Source organism: Budorcas taxicolor, chromosome 20 (genome assembly GCF_023091745.1).
Source record: "Budorcas taxicolor isolate Tak-1 chromosome 20, Takin1.1, whole genome shotgun sequence".
In the NCBI taxonomy this organism is placed as follows: domain Eukaryota; kingdom Metazoa; phylum Chordata; class Mammalia; order Artiodactyla; family Bovidae; genus Budorcas; species Budorcas taxicolor.
In genome coordinates this window covers 27,534,232-27,555,505 of record NC_068929.1, presented here as the reverse complement: position 1 = coordinate 27,555,505, position 21,274 = coordinate 27,534,232, and the positions used below count along the sequence as shown (strand labels likewise).

The window sequence follows — 21,274 nt, the reverse complement described above, 5'->3', positions numbered from 1 at the left end:
AACTAAAATTTTCCTCCAGAGAATTACGACTGTGGGTAACAGGATGAGAATTACTAAAAGCATGACCATAATTGAAAATAGCTTCTCTCCAGCTTTTTGACCACAATTCATTGTCAAAACTACATTTTATGTGGTGACCCCACACATAGACATGCAAATGTACTGATGACAATGACAAAAGTTTCATAAAATAAAACCTACTTTTCCATTTTTCCATTCTATACCATTCTACTTCTTTTTCTTCAATGCTGATCTTGATCCATGATGGAAATACTGACTCACAGTAAAAACACATAGAAGCTGAAGACCTCAGCAGCCCCACATCATGTGGCATTGCCCACTGAAGGGTGTTCATGGAGCAAGATCTTGAGATGTTCCCATACAAAGGTTTCCCAAAGAACTTCAGTTCAGTTCAGCTCAGTCACTCAGTCATGTCTGACTCTTTGCGACCCCATGAATCACAGCACGCCAGGCCTCCCTGTCCATCACCAACTCCCAGAGTTCACCCAAACTCATGTGCATCAAGTGAGTGATGCCATCCAGCCATCTCATCCTCAGTCGTCCCCTTCTCCTCTTGCCCCCAATCCCTCCCAGCATCAGGGTCTTTTCCAGTGAGTCAACTCTTCACATGAGGTGGCCAAAGTATTGGAGTTTCAGCCTCAGCATCAGTCTTTCCAATGAACACCCAGGACTGGTCTCCTTTAGGATAGACTGGTTGGATCTCCTTGCAGTCCAAGGGATTCTCAAGAGTCTTCTCCAACACCACAGTTCAAAAGCATCAATTCTTCAGCACTCAGCTTTCTTCACAGTCCAACTCTCACATTCATACATGACCACTGGAAAAACCATAGCCTTGACTAGACGGACCTTTGTTGGCAAAGTAATATCTCTGCTTTTTAATATGTTACCTTCTGCTGCTGCTGCTGCTGCTAGTCACTTCAGTCATGTCCGACTCTGTGTGACCCCATAGATGGCAGCCCACCAGGCTCCCTTGTCTCTGGGATTCTCCAGGCAAAAACACTGGAGTGGGTTGCCGTTTCCTTCTCCAATGCATGAAAGTGAAAAGTGAAAGCAAAGTCACTCAGTCATGTCAGACTCTTAGTGATCCCATGGACTGCAGCCTACGAGGCTCCTCTGTCCATAGGTTTTCCAGGCAAGAGTACTGGAGTGGGGTGCCATTGCCTTCTCCAATATGCTATCTACGTTGGTCATAACTTTCCTTCCAAGGAGTAAGTGTCTTTTAATTTCATGGCTGCAGTCACCATTTGCAGTGATTTTGGAGCCCCCCAAAATAAAGTCTGACACAGTTTCTACTGTTTCCCCATCTATTTCCCATGAAGTGATGGCACCAGATGCCATGATCTTCGTTTTCTGAATGTTGAGCTTTAAGCCAACTTTTTCACTCTGCTCTTTCACTTTCATCAAGAGGCTTTTGAGTTCCTCTTCATTTTCTGCCATAAGGGTGGTGTCATCTGCATATCTGAGGTGATTGATATTTCTCCCGGCAATCTTGATTCCAGATTGTGCTTCTTCCAGCCCAGCGTTTCTCATGATGTACTCTGCATAGAAGTTAAATAAGCAGGGTGACAATATACAGCCTTGACGTACTCCTTTTCCTATTTGGAACCAGTCTGTTGTTCCATGTCCAGTTCTAACTGTTGCTTCCTGACCTGTATATAGGTTTCTCAAGAGGCAGGTCAGGTGGTCTGGTATTTCCATCTCTTTCAGAATTTTCCACAGTTTATTGTGATCCACACAGTCAAAGGCTTTGGCATAGTCAATAAAGCAGAAATAGATGTTTTTCTTGAACTTTCTTGCTTTTTCGATGATCCAGCGGATGTTGGCAATTTGATCTCTGGTTCCTCTGCCTTTTCTAAAACCAGCTTGAACATCTGGAAGTTCAGAGTTCACATATTCCTGAAGCCTGGCTTGGAAACACCAAATGATTCCTCTTGGAGATTCCCAACACATGTAATGTATCAAAGGCTTTGAAACATCATTAAGAAAGAAAAACTGTTCTTATTTAACTCAGAATTTCAAAATTTATCTGACCACATGATGTGCATTTGTAAAACAATCTTCCTGCTAAATACTTTAGGGAAATATTGTACATAGAAGAAACTACTGAGTTAGAGATGAAAATTAGTGTCTAAAAGTTCAAAATTAACTGCATCTTCTCTAACCAAAAACAATGGGAGAAGACAATGGCACCCCACTCCAGTACTCTTGCCTGGAAAATCCCATGGATGGAGGAGCCTGTAGGCTATAGTCCATGGGGTCACTAAGAGTCAGACACAACTGAGCAATTTCACTTTCACTTTTCACTTTCATGCATTGGAGAAGAAAATGGCAACCCACGCCAGTGTTCTTGCCTGGAGAATCCCAGGGATGGGGGAGCCTGGTGGGCTGCCATCTATGGGGTCACACAGAGTTGGACACAACTGAAGCGACTTAAAGGAAGGAGGAAGGGTTAAATATACTCCCTGCTGTCTAATATTTTAAAAGTTCACAAATCATTAAAACTAAAAAGTATAACTTATTATGACCAAGAAATGAAAAAATAATAAAAGCACTAATACCTTATTTATTCTGAGCATCAGCAAATTCATGCAAAAGTTATCTATCAGTACTCCCACCTAAGTTTTAAGGCTTGATTTAATGTTTCCCTAAACTAAAAAAGTCTGGTTAATTGTAATTAATATATGCCAAGGACCACCTCATGCTTCTCCTCCACCCATTCTGGCACTGATATGGCTCTGTCAAGAGCTGTCTGTATTTTTATTCACCAAGTCACACAGTATAACAGCTGAAGGATAGAAAGTTATTTTGAGGCTAACCAGAGCTCTAGCCAGGATGAGCACCAGAAGCAGGAAGACTCGCTGTTGAGGTGTTTTGTCATTGCCAAATAACATTCCCAGAATCTCCAGAGAGTCATGGCATCATCACCACCTAATATCGTATATATTTGACTTTTGTCTATCTCCTCCCACAGAAGTATAGGCTCCATGAGGGCAAGGATATTGTCTGTCTGGTTCACCTGTGTATGCCCAGCAGCATCAAAATTGCCTGGTACATAATAGATGCTTAATATTAATAAATAAATGTTGAATAAATACATTTGAGGGATGATCAGAAAATGAGTTGAGTGGCAAGAGGAAGGAGACAGAATATATAATCAGAGGTCTACAAGAGACTGGATGTCAGTGCCCTGTTCCTTCAACAACCAACACTTCTATTTTCCTCAGCCCCCCCCCTTAATATTTCAGATTGCACCCAAAGATAATTTAAGACTCTTGAGAACAAGGTCCGAGTCTTGTTCTCCATCATGAGGTCTTGCTCTCAAGAAGTAGCCAGTAAGTGTTTACAGATCCACACCAGGAAACAATATCAGTCTGTCTTGAAAGGGCAAAGGCTCCCCCAGAATCTCATGCTCTGGAATGGTCTCCCCGCATAGAATAATGTCTCAGCCTTTGCATATTTTCTTATCTTCCACACATTTTAGCAAGGTTGGTTTTTCTTCCAAATAGGGTAAAATGAGTTACAATGCTAACTCCCGAGTTCAGAAACACAGTTTGAAAACTGTCCACAATTATCACTTCATTATCCCTACATGTATGCAAAAAAAAATGACCATTATAAGTGATGAACAATCTTACTCAAATTCAGAAACACTCTTCTATCCCTGAGGTGTGGTAAGTAGGGTTTTTCCCCCTAATAAAATATATACTTCAAAGAACCAGAAGAAGAAAATCTTCCATTCGTAGCTTTTTCCACCAATAACAGCTCACCATGCAATAGATACATGTCATTTTACCTACTTATATACTTACCAAAAAATCCACGTGACCTGGCCAGACCAGGACAGGTCCACACAGTGACATCATTCTTGGGAGAACCTTGGCCAGTTACGATTTCCTTTGTCTTAGGTAGCCAGGTTAGGGAACAAATCTGTAATAATGACCCCCAAAATATAGAATTATGGCAATTTCTGACTCATTGAATGCATTTTAAACTAAGTTTAGGCAGTATGTTCTGTCCACATCTACTTCCAGTCTATATATAGGGTTAGGGTATTAGAGGAATTACGTTAGTTCCAGGTAAGTTTATCCCAAAGCAACAAAAAACTAAATATACAAAGAGACTTAGGCACAATGAACCTATGAATTGAAGTGGACTATGATTATTTTATTTTCTTGAGCTCCAAAGTCACTGCAGGCAGTGACTGCAGCCATTAAATGAAAAGACACTTGCTCCTTGGAAGTGAAGCTATAACAAAACAAGACAGTGTGTTAAAAAGCACAGACATCACTTTGCTGACAAAGGTCCATATAGTCAAACCTATGGTTTATCCAGTAGTCATGTGTGGATGTGACAATTGACCATAAAGAAGGCTGAACGTTGAAGAATTGATGTTTTCGAATTGTGGTGCTAGAGAAGACTCTTAAGAGACCCTTGGACTGCAAGGAGATTAAACCAGTCAATCCTAAAGGAAATCAACCCTGAATATTCATTGGAAGGACTGATGCTGAAGCTGAAGCTCCAGTACTTTGGCCACCTGATGCAAAGAACTGACTCATTAGAAAAGATCCTGATGCTGGGAAAGACTGAGGCAGGAGGAGAAGGGGATGACAGAGGATGAGATGGTTGGATGGCATGATCAACTCAAAGGACATGAGTTTGAGGAAACTCAGGGAGTTAGTGATGGACAGGGAAATCTGGTGTGCTGTGGTCCTTGGGGTTGCAGAGTCAGATACAACTTAGCAACTGAACGACAACAGCATGATCACAGTCCAGTCAGACTGCTCCCAATTTTCACAGTTAAAGCAGAGGTGAGAAAGAAAATGAAAAAAAAAAAAAGAGTACACAAGTTAAATTAACTTGCAACTCACAGGTGAAAAGGGTTTTACAAAAGGAAACTCTTAGGAGCTGAAACTCCTATAGACTCAGCAGCTAAAGAGAGGTGTGTTTGGGTCCTATGCTCTATCATATATTAGTTTCACAAGATTCTAGAAGATCAGAATGAAGGTGAACTCCAGAAAAGACATTTACCTGTGAGTCTGTGCTTGGGGTCTGGATGCTTTGCCCAGTATTTATGTCCAGGATGTGTAAGCGTCCATCCTTCATTCCTCCTCCAACAGTGAGGACTTCAGTCTGCCAGGGACACCAATCAATGGCCTTTAAAGTTCCAAATAATCACACAGGCAGGTCAGCTTTGGAGGTGAACTCATGAATGAAATGCACACATATAACCAGAAGTTCCAGAGGTCTGCCCCCATGGCAGATCTCCAGAACCTCTGATCCAAAGGCAAGAGCTACTGCCCTTTCCAGAGATCACTTCTCATGGACTAGAAATCACCTATTGTTGTCTTCTTCAAGTTTAGGTAACAAGCACAAGGATTTCAAACAGAAAAATTACACAACATGTTTGAAAAGCTACATTCAACATATCCTCTGGGGCAAAAAATCTGCTGGTAAAATATTTGACATGTACCTCTAGAATCTGATTACAAAATGCAGTCTTCCTCTGGTTTGTCTACCTGTGTCCTTAGGTTCTAGGTCAGAGAAGAGAACAGAAGGGAACAGAGAGCTATGCCTGCTTGCTCACAACACAAAAAATCTTATGTTTCAAATCCTAATGAAAGGTTGCTACGAGCTGTGAACGACACCAGGATTCGTGTCTTCTGGAAGAGAGGGATTCGAACCAGGGCCAGAGACAAGGCTTGATCACTCAGAGCTTTTGTGTAACAAAGCTTTATTGAAGTATAAAATAGATAGAGAAAGCTTCTGATATAAACATCAGAAGGGGGCAGAAACAGTGACCCCTTGCTAGCTTTTAGCAAGGCATTTTGTACCTGTTAGCAACTTGCTAATCGGATAAAGGAACACCTCAAAACTGAGAGAGCTGGACCAGGCCCCTCTCCCACAACATGCGTTTGAGATAGCACTGACACAAAGTGAGTCATCCCCAGTCATAAAGCAATTGACATGAATCTTGAAGAAAGGCAGATCTCCAAGCAAATATATGGTTTCCTTAACATAGCTTAAGAGAACATTTCCATGAGTAAGAGGTACTAGTTTGTTGATCTATTATGAGTTCAAGGTTTGAGTCTTAGGCGAACCAATTTGAAGAAAGGCAGATTCCAAGGCAAATACATAGTTTCATTAACATAGCTTAAGAAAAGCTATGTTAACATTGCCATAAGAAAAATCACATTGTTTAGCTCAAGGCTTGAGGAAAGTTAAGTTCAGGTTGAACCAGGTGTTGCCATGACAAGACAGGATTAGAAGAGAAAAGAAAAAAAAGAAAACTTCTGCCACTTGCAGTTTACTTCCTCCTGCCACCTGGGGACCTCTGGCCTCCTACCAAGGCTGCTGGCCCTCTCACTAATACAGTTCAGAAAATAAAATTGCCTGTTCTTCAGTTATAAATTACTATCACTAATTCTGATGTTTTCACTTATACTGAAGAAGGAATTCATAGGGCCTGGACTCCATCTTAGGCCTGTTCATCCTGATCATGCTCGGCCACCTTTCCAATGGGCTCTGAACTCTGTGTTTAGTGCCTATGAAAACAACAGAAGGATAAGACCCCCTCCAGGCCGGGGAACCTTGAAGATCGTATCTAGGTTACTCATCGCCTAAGAGAAAACATACACTAATCACCCCTTCCTCCAGACAGGCCATAAATTTTTATGTATCTATCAGAGTGTTACCTCAGGTTTATTGATTATTGGCTAATTGTTTGACTGAGCACATGAGCACATAGCACGTGAATGATGGGGTTATTGGGATTGTATTTTCCTTGGTTTATGTAACTCTCAAGGAATTTGGAGTGGTGGGTTCACACACGTACACATGGGGTATAAAAGATTTTCACAAATGCTGGCTGGGGTCCTTGGCTAAGAGGAGACTCTGGCTTGGGCCCACCGGTGTAATAAATGTTATGCCCAAGTCGCGAAATCTCCCAATGACCACCAGGGAGCCGATATCCAATGCAAAAGCAAGAGAGTTTTTATTACCAAGCTCGAGCTGGGGCTCTCACCGATATCGACGCAGTGGCTATAGGGAGGAGCCCCGGGTCTTGGATTACATTGCTTATATAGGGAGTATACATGGAAAAAAGGATTTCTAGGCAGGGGAAGGTCTGATTGGTCACTTTCTTTTGAATGGTTGTGTGTTGGTTCTTGATTGGTCCCTATTGTCTAGGTAGACCACAAGTTCCTGAGCGTTAAGTCAGGAAATTTTGGTCTGGGGTCCGATTGGCTCATGGGCGGTGAGGTGAGGTCAGGGGATTTCCAAAGGCTCTTGGATTTCCAAAGGCTCTTTTCCCAGAACCTTACAAAATGGAGTTTTTCTGTTAACAAAATGGAGTAGCTTAGATTCTTCAATAAGCTGCACTCCACTATCTGCATTGTCCTTCTGAGTGAGTTTGTTTCCTGGAACGCGTGGCTACAACAATATGGTTTCCCATGCTTAACATATTTTTCAAAATTATAATTTTTAATTATCCCACACTATTCTATCATGTTATTATACTCTAATTAATGTTTGTGCTAATGCTACACTCAGGTTGATTTTTTTTCATTTGTTTTTGGTTCCAAATGGCAATATTTTTTTGGCTGCACCACGTGCAGCTTGTGGGATCTTAGTTTGCCAACAAGGGATCAAACCCGGGCCCCCAGCAATAGAAGTACAGAGTCCTAACCACCATGCCACAGGGAATTCCCTGATCTTTATCTTATTTTCATTCAGTTTGCACTGGGTTGGGTTGAGTTTTTTGGAGAAAGTTGTGGGGCGGGAGGCAGGGGTTGTATTGTTTGTTTTTATAAAGAATACTCTAATAAATATATTCTGGCATATGTCTTTGTTTTCAATATATTATTTTTTAGGTAAATTCCAAGCTTCAGAAGTGCTGACATAAATTTTTCCAAATAGTAGTAACTTTTTACAACACCAGGATCAGATGAGTACACTACTCTCATCCTCAGTTTAAGCTCATTTATCATTAAAAATTAATGTCCCATCCCACTTGCCCATCTAGAACTTTGCCAACATCCTCCATCAATATGTAGAATCTCATTCTCCTCCCTTTGAATCTGGGAGGGCTTGGGACTGGCTTGCGAACAACTGACTGCACCAAAAGTGTCACTACATGGCTTCTGGAATTGGGTCATAAAAGGTGATGCTGTTGCTGGAAGGGGGACCCCTTCCAGGGCCTGAAACTCGGCTCTTGTCTAACACTTAGAAATGCATTGTCCGAGGAGACACATGTGCTGACAAAACAAGGGATTTATTGGGAAAGGGCACCCGGTGGGAGAGCAGTAGGGTAAGGGAACCCAGGAGAACTGCTCTGCCACATGGCTCATAGTCTCCATTTTTTTTATGGTGATGGGATTAGTTTCTGGGTTGTCTTTAGCCAATCATTCTGACTCAGAGTCCTTCCTGGTGGTGCACACCTTGTTCAGCCAAGATGGATGCCAGAGAGAAGGATTCTGGGAGGTAGTCGGACCTGTGGTGTCTCCTTTTGACCTTTCCTGAACTCTTCCAGTTGGTGGTGGCTCATTAGTTCTGTGTTCCTTACCAGGACCTCCTGTCGTAAAACAGCTCATGCAAACGGTTACTATGGTGGCCGGCCAGGGTGGGCGGTTTCAGTCAGTGTGCTTTCCCTAATGAGGCCACTTGCGCCTTGCTCTCTGAAGCACTGGCCCTGTTGCCCTGAACCATGAAGTCCTCCTCCCTTAAGGCAGCCACGTGGTAAGGAAGCCCATGTGGTAGGACTAGCCCAAACGATGTAGAGAAGCTCTAAGACCACATGAAGAGGGAAGGGTGACTGGCCAGCCAACACTATCCTGGCTCCTAGCACTTCCAGCTTCAGTCACTGTCTGATTGCAACCTCATGAGAGACCCTGAGCCAGAACTGCTCAGAAGAGCCCTTCCCAAAGTCTGACCCACAGAAACCATAAAAGACAATAAAATAATTATGTTAAGCCAGCCACTAGGACTCAGGGTAATTTGTTACATAATAATAGATATCAGAATAAATATAATTAGAAACCACAGACAATGAAATATGATTGTAGTTCATACAAGAAAGACAGTGAAGAACTCTAACCAGCCAAACTTCATTCAAAGACAAGACCTTGGCCTTGTATTATGAATAAATGTACAATTTAATTTTGAAATTAAAATTGAATTGAAATAAAATATTTGTTGAATAAAATAAATTGAATTAAATATTTACAATATATATGTACTATATCTTAAGGTTACCTGCCTTAATTGTCTTTTTCAAATAACCATTCTATTACAACACTTACTGAGCTGAATAAGAGAGCTATTTCAGTAAACATAAAATTTTGCATCTAATCTGAAGAGGCTGAGAAATTCTCCTGAGCCCAGGAACCTCAGTTTTATCACAGGATGAATATTAGTATTTTTAATATTTATTAGTAATCATTCTCTTCAGTACCCTATTTCTAATTAGCTTTTACTACAAACAAGCTGTTTTGGCAAAACCAGAAGCTCCATCATGAGCAGGATCACACAGATGTCAACATCTGAAGTCTGCTCGTTACACTAATTGGCTAGTCTGCAGTGCCTGTGAAAACATTTACACTAGTGACTGTTTTTATGATTCTCCAGGTAGTAGATGCCGCAAGGCTTGACTTGTTCAGGTTTCCAGAAACTCTACTGTCAACTTTAAAAAAATGCACTGCAGAAAGAGTTATGAGTACGTTTTACATGGGGCAAAATGAGGACGATAGCCCAGGAGACAGCAGCTCAGATACCTCTGAGAAACTCCTCCAAAGAGGTAAAGGGAAGGTCAGTATATATGTGATCTTGGTGAGTACATGCACTCAAGCATGTATTTTCTGCAGAAGGTTTCTGCTAATCACAAGGAGCAGTCGTGACCATGAAGGATTTTAGTGCTTTTCTATATGTGGGAGATATGAGAATTGGGCCCAAAAAATCAGCTCCTGAACTCTGAAGACCTGTTCTGCCTGTTTTCCCCAAGCACACTGTTTCATTTCTGTTCTTCACCCTAAACTCCTTTCACGCTACACTAAGTCGCTTCAGTCATGTCCGATTCTTTGTGATCCTGTGGACTGTAGCCTGCCAGGCTCCTCTGTCCATGGGATTCTCCAGGCAAGAACACTGGAGTGGGTAGGCATTCCCTTCTTCAGGGGACCTTCCTGACCTAGGGATCAAACCTGTGTCTCCCACATTGCAGGCAGTTTCTTCACCATCTGAGCCACCAGGGAAATCCTTCAGAGGGTATTGAAAATTAGCAGCTGCAGCAGTACATGATTTAATTCTTATAGAGGCAGATGGCAAGAGCCAATGGCAAGTGCCAATTTGTAGTCGACAATATCTCAGTTCAATTCACTGTATTTCTGATAAGACATCTAAGAATATAAGCAACTCCTTGCAGGAAGCAGCTCTCTGCAAGAGAGCTTTTGCCTTGTCACTTTAGCAAAGCTACATTTTAACTAACCTTTACACCAGATGATCCCATGCTTAACCACCGGCCCAAGCACACCTTTCAAAACTGTTGAATTTCTTACCTTGACTGCTGTAGATTGATGTATGACTTTTAGTGGGTGACTGTGCATTTGCACCTGGATCATGGGGCCATATAGTTAGCAGTCCATCACTACAGCCACTGGAAAGCAGCCTGCCACCCAGCACCCACTTCAGACCACACACAGCTTGTTTGTGTTGAAGAGTTCCAACATGGTGTTGGGCTACCCGAATGTCGTGATGATAAACACGGCCCAGTCTCGACCCACTGCCAAGAGGTAAAGGGGCAGGTTGGGACAGAGAACTTGAGCCCTGCTGCTGCATAAGCATAACATGAAGGGAAGTATTGTTCATACTCCTGAAAAACCCCTTAGGATAGATTCAAAACATAGACATTTCTTGACTTAATAAGGATGGAGTATTCTGTCTGGGTGATTATTCTCACAAGTTAAGTAGATTTGTCTGACAGTTTCAAATCTGGATATTAGAAATATATCCTTTGATAGATATCTCCAATGGCTTTAATATGATACAGACAGGCATGAAGAAAATAAATTTAGAAGATTATCATATTTTCCCAGATAGTAGTTTATGTATTGGACACAGGAAATATTACTTTTCTGGAATTCAATACTTCATATTATCTCAATGAAATGGTGTATATACCATATATATGTTAGACATAGAAACGTATTATTTCCTTTTTCTATTAATCTGCAGATCTACTTATTCATTCTACTATTATCTAAAAGATTATAAAACTATCTGAAAGTCACAACAAACTGCAATATGATTCAAAATTACTGGATCCAAATTTGGATCCAAATGATGATAAAGGTCCTATCACTCAAAGATAATGAGTGATACTGATAATGATTTCTGCACTAGTTTTCTCCAAGGAGAAAATAAATAAGTGCCTACAATTATTTCTTGAAATTTCTGAAAGTCCAGTGTCAGAATTTTTAAAAACTACATAGGCTCAGCCCTGAATAGAGTTCTGATGAACTATATAGACTCTGCAGCCAGACCACCTGGTTCAAAGCCTGACTCTTCCCCTTATGCTAACCATGTGACTTCAGGCTGCTGTCTCAGTTTACTCCTCAAAAAAAAGAGGGTGCGGGGGATATAAACCAATTTCTAGTATTATTGCAGGGATTAAAACACCGTTATACACATTAAGGACTCTTCCCCGGTGGCTCAGATGGTAAAGCGTCTGCCTGCAATGCGGGAGACCCAGGTTCGATCCCTGGGTTGGGAAGATCTCCTGGAGAAGGAAAGAGCAACCCACTCCAGTACTCTTGCCTGGAGAATCCCACGGACGGAGGAGCCTGGTAGGCTACAGTCCATGGGGTCGCAAAGAGTCGGACACGACTTCACTTTCACTTTCATACACATTAAGAGTTAGCACAGTTCCTGGCACAGAGTACTCCAAACATTTTGAAAGTGAAGTCGCTTACTCGTGTCCAACTCTTTGCAACCCCATAGACTGTAGCCTACCAAGCTCCTCCGTCCATGGGATTTTCCAGGTAAGAGTACTGGAGTGGGTTGCCATTTCCTTCTCCAGGGGATCCTCCCGATCCAGGGATCAAACCCAGGTCTCCCGCATTACAGGCAGATGCTTTAGCTGCTATTATTTTAAGAAAATATTTGCTCATATTCCTCATGGGTAATGAAACTAAACTTACACAGTGTAGATTGTAAAAGAAACCCAAGTATAGAATTGACTTGGCTGCAACAACACCTCAGGGTAAATATTTATTCCTTTATAAGGGCATTTTGGGTAAGTAGTTTAAAGTTTGGCTATAATCACAAAGTTTTGAAATCTCAATTTACATCTGAGCCACTGAAAGAAATTATAGAAGGCTCTGAGTTTTATTTAAGAAATGCAGTATGAAGATGAATTACTTATTAAATAAATATTTAGACTGATTATGTAGGCTCACAGGAACAAGTCATTTAACTTTTCTAGTCAAAAAGAAGTAGTTAGACAACTAAATCATTAGTTCTCAAAAGTGAGGAAGCATCAACATCACTTGAGAAATTAGAAATGCATATTATCAGCCCAACATCAGACCTACTGAATCTCAAATTCTCAGAAAGAGGGCAGCAATCTGGGTTTTGAGGAGCATTCCAGGCCATTCTGACACATGGTCAAGTTTGAGAATCACAGAACTGGTTATTCTATGAGGTTCCTTCCAGCTCTAACCTCTGTGGGTCTGTGAATTGGAATTATGCCCCCAGAAAGCTTAACATATTCCACATTAGTGATACTGACAACAATAAATACTGATTTCAACAAAATATCCCTCTAGCAAGTACACAGAGAAACTTTCTGCTTAAACAGAGTTTTACATTTTACTTTAACAATCATTTCACCTGTGATCGTGAACCTCACAATCCCAGTACGAGTACACGCTGCAGACACAGAGCCACCATGGTACACGTGGAACCACGTTTATCACCAGAAGGTCTGAACAGCTGACAGTTATGGTAGGATAATGACTGCTACTAATCATGTCTGTTTGGTTTTACTTTGGTTTTGGTTTCAAATTTTATAGTTCTGTTCACCTGTAATCAACTGGTGATGCAAACTTAATTGGTTCCAATAAGATGCTTCTCACCTGCTAAGGATATAGTGATTCCAGCTTAGAGCCCCAACTACTGACAAATGGCCAAGCATATTTCTCAGTCGCTTTTTAGTGACCACATCCCATAACTGAAAAAAAAAAAAAAGAAAAAGCATGGTTACTTGGCATTTTCACAACCCACAATCTTCTCAAAGGGCTAATAGCCAGTTAATGTTGATACACCAGCCCTAGTGAAAGTTCAGCACCTCTAACCCTAAAGCAGTTTTTAACGCTGTCTGCATATTTGGATCATCTAGGGAGCAGAGTGTGGGTGCTAGACATTCTGATTCAATGGTGGGAGTAAGAGCCTGGGCATACAGCATTTATTTTAAAAGTTTCTTGGAGGCAGGAGGAGAAGGGGATGACAGAGGATGAGATGGCTGGATGGCATCACCAACTCGATGGACATGCTGCTGCTGCTGCTGCTGCTGCTAAGTCGTGTCAGTCGTGTCCGACTCTGTGCGACATGAGTTTGGGTGAACTCCGGGAGTTGGTGATAGATAGGGAGGCCTGGCGTGCTGCAATTCATGGGATCACAAAGTGTCGGACACAACTGAGCGACTGAACTGAACTGAACTGAAATTAATTCAGTCAACTGCAAAAGGTTGAAAATCACTGTTTGACACTTCTAGTTCCTTCAGACTACGGGAACTCCAAAGCTGGAAATCCACCTACAGTTATCAACAAATAAAATTTGAGTGTCTACACAATTTCTAGGGTCAGGAATTCCATTTACTGCTAAAAGACTCTCCTGTCAGCTATAAATGACATTCTAAGCCGTATGTTAGGAATGAGAACTTTGGCATAAGAAGAAATCACAACATGACCCTCACAGGCTCATTACAGAGATTAAAAAACAGTAGAGCCATCTGTGGCCCTCCAGAGTCATTGGGCACAAGCAATATTGTTTATCTGTTGCTAATAAGCAATAATAATAATACATGGGAAATTAGAGAGATTGATGGAAACTTGCTAAGCTCCCATTTTAGAGAGCCTATTAGAAAAAAATTCACTACTTTTAAGTAACTCTACTTCTGATTTTGGCTTTAGGTAAGAAAGGAGGACTGGAAGGTTATCTATTTCAGTTTTAGGACTTCTCTCCAACGTTCTAACAACTGGGGATCTCATAAGCCCAACTTTAGTTTGAGAGAAAAAAAATAAGGGGATAAAAGGAAATGTGACACAAGGAAAGATTGTGTGAAAAAACAAAGCAGAGTATCCCTACATCCTCATTAAACAGCATTCAAAGAAGACCCCAGAATGGCATATCCTCTTACGCCCCATAGCTTCAAGTACCACATCACTATAAGTTTCTTTATTTTATTAAATAGTCAATCTGTTATTAAAAGTCAATCTTAGGGACTTCCCTGGTGGTCCAGCGGTCAAGACTTCGCCTTCCAGTGCATAAGGTATGGGCTTGATCCCTGGTCAGGGGGCTAAGATCCCACGTGCCTTGCAGCCAAAGAAACAAAACATAGAACAGAAGCAGTGCTGTACCAAATTCATTACAGATTTTAAAAATGGTGCATATGAAAAAAAAGCTTTAAAAAAGTCAACCTTGGTTATCCAGCCACTATACAGAGCACACTATGAGACAGAAACGCTGCCCAGTACTTGTATTTCTCCCTCGCTGGTACCAACGGCCAGGCAGGTCCCCTCTGTCATCCAGGACACAGAAGACACGTAGTTACAAGGGAGACTGAAGCACATATTTTCAATTCTGTGGTGATTATCCCCATTCCAGATGTACACAGAAGATCCAAGGGCTATGGCAAGAAGGCTTTGAAAATTCCACTCCAGGATATTCAGATCTATAAGAAAGCATTTCAGATTGGGGTGACTATACAGCCAAATAAAAATATTTTCAAATAAACAATTTTACTTATAGGTAGAGGAGAAAGATTAACAATTTCCCCACAGTCAGCTGGAAAACAAAATCATGGATCCAATCAGATCATTAGAAGTTCAAAAATGAAAGCTGGAATAGAATGTTATATGAAGATACACAACAATGCTTGTATCAAGATAAGCAATAACGCTTATCATTTATGCTCATATATACTTATTTAGATGCATTTAGAAAACTTGGCAGTTTCATCTACCATTATAAGTAATACATGGATTTCATCTGACAGATCATTAAAGTTTAAAAGCACATAATTCTTATGGTGACATCCTTGGACCTAGAATATCCAGATGAGAGTTGCCACCATCATTTCTAATCAAAAGACAGCCTAACTACAGTAAATCTAGAAGGGGTGATCTCTGGCTTATTTGTGATACCGGAAGTTCTTAGTATTCTGTATCTTACACTCTAAGAATTACATGAGTGCTCAGAGAAACCATATTTGTGTGACCACATACTAAGCCACACCTGATCTTATTTCTTATAAGAAACTCCTATCCTGATTGACACACATCAGTATGAAACTATGAAGCTCACCAGCTGCACCAGAGCAGTCTAAGCTCCCTATAGCTCATCCCTCCCACCGATGCAAACTAAAAAACAAAATTCTAAAAACAAACACCTGAGAACTCTGGAAAATCAGCAAAAGCAGGTAAATCGAGTTAAGGAAGTGAAAACTTGGGGAGGCAATCCACCCAGGGGTGAGTTTTCCACTTTTCTCCTTACACAGCTTAGCACTGAGGGTGGGCCCAAATCAGAGAATAACAGCAGTAGTTCAAACTCTAATAGAAAGCCTACCTTGTTTCTGGTCAAAGAAATCAGAGAAAGGAGCTCGAGGTGGCCAAAGTGTGAGGAGAAAGCCTGGGAGGGGAGAGGACCACAGAAAGGCATCCTCTAATTGTGAGTGTATGAACCCACACACACCTCAGCCTAACCCGAAAGTGTGTAAGTACAAGGAAAACTCGTATGATCCAATCTATAAAACATGGAGGAAAAAATTTTTGAAGAAATGGACAGAACCTTAGGGATTGGTGGAATAATATCCACAGATCTAAAAGTGAAAGTGAAGTCACTCAGTCATGTCCAACTCTTTGCGACCCCATGGACTGTAGCCTACGCAGGCTCCTCCGCCCAAGGGATTTTCCAGACAAGAATACTGGAGTGGGTTGTCATTTCCTTCTCCAGGAGATCTTCCCGACCCAGGGATTGAACCCAGGTTTCCCGCATTGTAGGCAGACAACAACATATCTAACATATATGTAATTGGGCTCAGGTCTTGGAAACAAGAGAACAAGGTTTCAAATGAGTGCTCACCAGAAACCATAGAGGCCAAAAGTCAGTGCAACATCTTTAAAATGCTGAAAATATATCTGGCAAGCCAGAATTCTATAGCAAGCAAATATATCACAATAAGGGTAAGAGAAGCCTTCAATAAGAGACCTGATCTGCAAATACTAACAGAAGGTTTTTGACTGAAAGTAAGTTATATAAGAGGAACATTTGGCTCTTTGGGAATGGAGGGGAATGTCATAATTGGTAAATATTTGGGTAAATATAAGGACCATTTTTCCCTCACATAAATATGTATGGCTTTTTAAACTAAATGGCTTTTTCACCCATTTAACAATGGTGAAGTTTTCAGTGGACATAGATTTAAAACATAGACAACTAAAGTAACTCTCCCAAAAAAGCTGAGGGTTGGGGAAACACAAGACTGTAAGACTTTTACATATTGTGTGAAATAGGCAGCAGTAATTCTAGGTAGACGGAGAAAATTTAGACTGCATGGCAGTCCCTAAAGCAATAACTAAAAACATAATACAAGGAGATACAGCCAGAAAGCCAACAGATCAACTGACATAGAAGTCAGAAAGAAGAGATGTCCAAGGAATGAGACTTGGTGCACTTTGAAATTTAAGAGAACAAGAGACAGAAGAGGAGGGAAGTCAGAGGGGAAAAAAAAAAAAAGACCAAGCAAGAGTTAACAGAAAACTAGGAGGCAAACAAAGACAATGGGATATCAAGGAGAAGTGAGTGACCAATTGTCTCAACTATGGTGGACAGAGTTAAGTAAATGAGCTCCAAAAAGTGATTGTTAGATTTAGCAGTGAAGAATTTTGGGTGATGTTACAAACAGCAGTTTCAATGGAATGGTGAGATTTAAGAACTGACTCAGTTCAGTTCAGTTCAGTTCAGTTCAGTCGCTCAGTCATGTCCGACTCTTTGCGACCCCATGAATCACAGCACGCCAGGCCTCCCTGTCCATCACCAACTCCCGGAGTTCACTCAAACTCATGTCCATCGACTCAGTGATGCCATCCAGCCATCTCATCCTCTGTCATCCCCTTCTCCTCCTGTCCCCAATCCCTCCCAGCATCAGTCTTTTCCAATGAGTCAACTCTTTGCATAAAGTGGCCAAAGTGTTGGAGTTCAGCATCAGCATCAGTCCTTCCAATGAACAGTCAGGACTGATCTCCTTTAGGATGGACTGGTTGGATCTCCTTGCAGTCCAAGGGACTCTCAAGAGTCTTCTCCAACACCACAGTTCAAAAGCATCAATTCTTCGGTGCTCAGCTTTCTTCACAGTCCAACTCTCACATCCATACATGATCACTGGAAAAACCACATCTTTGACTAGACAGACTTTTGTTGGCAAAGTAATATCTCTGCTTTTCAATATACTATCTAGGTTGATCATAACTAGCAAGGATTAAAAACAAAATGGGGAAAGAAATAACAAATTATGAATTATGGACATCTTTTGACAGGTTTGCTGTCAAAGAGAGACAAAAGGGGTTATGGCCTGAAGGGGAAGAGGGGGAAAAAAGGGTTTTGCTTGTTTTTTAATGAGTGGTGTGCTTTTTAAACACATCTTGAAATGAATTCTTCAGTTTTCATTAGTCATAGCAATAAATTCTCTTAGAGAAGGAGGTATAGGAGAAGAATGACAGGGGAACTGTTCCCTTTAATGATTTTGTGTTTTGCCTGCTCGTTCCTCTCTGTAAACATGCCCCAGAACCAAACCTCATCCCTCTGCTCTTTCTCCCTCACCAGAAGAGCTCACCCTAGCTGTCAACTTCAAACATAGTCATCTGACCTATACTCCAGCCTTTCCCCTCTTTCACCAACCTCATTTATAATGATTTCCCAGACACTCTTAAATGTCTCACTGTTCCCTCAAATGTAATACTGCAAGAAAAGTCTTCCCTCCTCATACCATTTTTCCTGCTAACTTGTCTTCTCGGTGACACCATCCTTCTCCTGCTTCAAAACTTGGAATAATCTTAAATTTATCCCTCCTCCCATATATTTTTCCTCACGCAGAGAAAATAGTCCCTTACTTTTTAGTAACTCTTCTACTAAATGCATTCTGCGTACTCTGCCATGAATTTTCCTTTGATGTTTCGCTTAGTTGAGAATTTGCACAACAAATCTAAAAATCTGCATCACACTTTGAAATTTCTCTATAATCTGCATCCACCCCCTATTCCCCACTCCCCAAAGTATCCTCCTCATTGCCACTGATTATTATTAAAAAGCCTCTTGATGAAAGTGAAAGAGGAGAGCGAAAAATTTGGCTTAAAGCTCAACATTCAGAAAACGAAGATCATGGCATCCGGTCCCATCACTTCATGGGAAATAGATGAGGAAACAGTAGAAACAGTGTCAGACTTTATTTGTTTGGGCTCCAAAATCACTACAGATGGTGACTGCAGCCATGAAATTAAAAGACGCTTACTCCTTGGAAGAAAAGTTATGACCAACCTAGATAGTATATTCAAAAGCACAGACATTACTTTGCCGACTAAGGTCCGTCTAGTCAAGGCTATGGTTTTTCCTGTGGTCATGTATGGATGTGAGAGTTGGACTGTGAAGAAGGCTGAGCACCGAAGAATTGATGCATTTGAACTGTGGTGTTGGAGAAGACTCTTGAGGGTCCCTTGGACTGCAAGGAGATCCAACCAGTCCATTCTGAAGGAGATCAACCCTGGGATTTCTTTGGAAGGAATGATGCTAAAGCTGAAGCTCCAGTACTTTGGCTACCTCATGCGAAGAGTTGACTCATTGGAAAAGACTCTGATACTGGGAGAGATTAGGGGCAGGAGGAGAAGGGGATGACCCAGGATGAGATGGCTGGATGACATCATGGACTCGATGGACATGAGTCTGAGTGAACTCCAGGAGATGGTGATGGACAGGGAGGCCTGGCGTGCTGCGATTCATGGGGTCTCAAAGAGTCGGACACGACCGAGCAACTGAACTGAACTGAATTGAACTGCCTTTGTTCATGTTGCTAACATTGCTGAAAATGCTCTGTCTTCTCTTTTCCACTCCTCCAAGCCTACTCATCTTTTTAAGATTCATCTCAAGTTTTAGTATTTCCACAAAGTCTTTCCAGACAATTCCGAAGATCACCAAACTATATGCAGTCTTACAGCTCCTTATACCCCACAATTTATTATTTATACTCTACACTGGCATGTTGGTAGCAGTTCAATGCAAGTTAGTCTCATTTTCCCAACTAGATCACAAGCTAGAGACATAAGAAGACAAATAGCCAATACAGTTGTTTGACTGGTAGGATTTATCCATGTTTAAAATACAAGCATAGGAGTAGGTCATCATTTATACAGTTCATTCTATTACAGTGTGTGCTTCTTGTGCCCTACCAAGACAAACAATGCCCATTCCTGAACATGAAAATTCCACAATGAAAAACTCACAGTAGTAAACATATTTGGATGGTACACCGTTTAAGCATGAGGCACAAGGCCATTTGCTTCTTCCAGAATCAAATTTCAAGTTTATGCTACAGCACAGGATACATTCTGTCATTTCAGTGTTTTAATTCATGATCTAAACAATAACATACAATAGTCATTTCGAAGACCTGTAAGATGAATCTTCACCTCTGGCTGGAGTATGGGATAGTTTATACCGCTGAATCTTTGGAAGTATCCATCTCTGATTCCATCGCTGTAGCCTGCAAGAAACAAACAGTTCTACACTATAATCCTGAAAACAAAATATTAATCCTTGCAGGTTAAGAGATATTGGAGTGAACAAGAAAGTGGTCATCATGATAAAACTGAATTACAAAAAAAAAAAAACTGAATTACAAGCTGCAGGGGGAGGAAAGGAAGAAACAGACTTCACAATTTATTTAAACACTTTAAAAAAATATTCAATGACATTTATAATACGAAGCACATGAGTACCAGACCTAAATGTAATGACAGAGCTTGTGGGCAGCACACAGAGACACTACATCATGCTTTGAATATTTGTTTTGTCACTTGAGATTTTAAGACCAAAGCAATGTTCATGTATCCATGTGTCTATAATATCAACAATTCTCTAATAGACCTAAGCTCTGCTCTGAGTCTTTGTCAATAAAACTGTTGATTCCTTGATTTTTACTCTTTTTCTCACTGTTTTTGTACCAGAGCACACAGAGTTACTTTAGGCTAGTGTTACCCATGACTATCTGAATTTAAGGTTATATCTTGTGCTCAGTTTTACTTCTCATCAAAAGACCCCACTAAGTCTAAACCACAAGCCACTGTCTTTTCATCTTTCCAACCACCTGTCTTGCATCAAACTGAGAATAACATGATCAACAGGAAATGAGCCCACCTAGGTGACTTGTGGTCCCTATGACCACATAGCTTCTGATAAATGAAAGAGAGCTTCACAATGCCGCACGAAGAAGCCAGACTGTTACTCATAGACTCAGTACTAACTATGAAAACCTCCAGTTGTGAGAATTACATGGTTACTAGAAACATATATTCAAGCACTGCCAATAATGGTTCAAAAAAATCAAGTACAAACTGTTACAAAATAAATAAATCATGAGAATTTAATGTACAGCATGTTGAAAGTTGCTTTAAAAGTAGATCTTAAAAGTTCTCATCACAAGAAAAAAATTCTGTCATTACATCTGGTAACAGTTGTAAACTAGATTTATTGTGGTGATCATTTATAATATATATAAATATATCATTAATGTTGCATACCTGAAGCTAATATAACATTCTATATTTTTTTAAGTAATACCCAAAGAACCAATAAAAAACTTCTGGAACTAATGGCAGATTATAAAAAGATATAAGATTAATATACTAAAGTCAATTACTTTCTTATATACTAGCAACAAGCTACTGCAACTTTAAAAGCACAATATCATTTACATGCTGCTGCTTCTAAGTTGCTTCAG

At 40.7% G+C, this 21,274-nt stretch overlaps 1 protein-coding gene across 1 annotated transcript in view; it reads right to left on the bottom strand.

Annotated features, from left to right (window-relative positions):
• The window catches only part of CDC20B (cell division cycle 20B), a 69,093-nt gene that overhangs the window by 4,038 nt on the left and 43,781 nt on the right, over positions 1-21,274 (bottom strand). Inside the window, 7 exon segments of the mRNA XM_052658958.1 lie at positions 3,831-3,948; positions 5,050-5,175; positions 10,566-10,602; positions 10,604-10,789; positions 13,143-13,237; positions 14,763-14,959; positions 19,928-20,038. Of these exon segments, the coding sequence (XP_052514918.1) occupies positions 3,831-3,948; positions 5,050-5,175; positions 10,566-10,602; positions 10,604-10,789; positions 13,143-13,237; positions 14,763-14,959; positions 19,928-20,038 (870 nt within the window).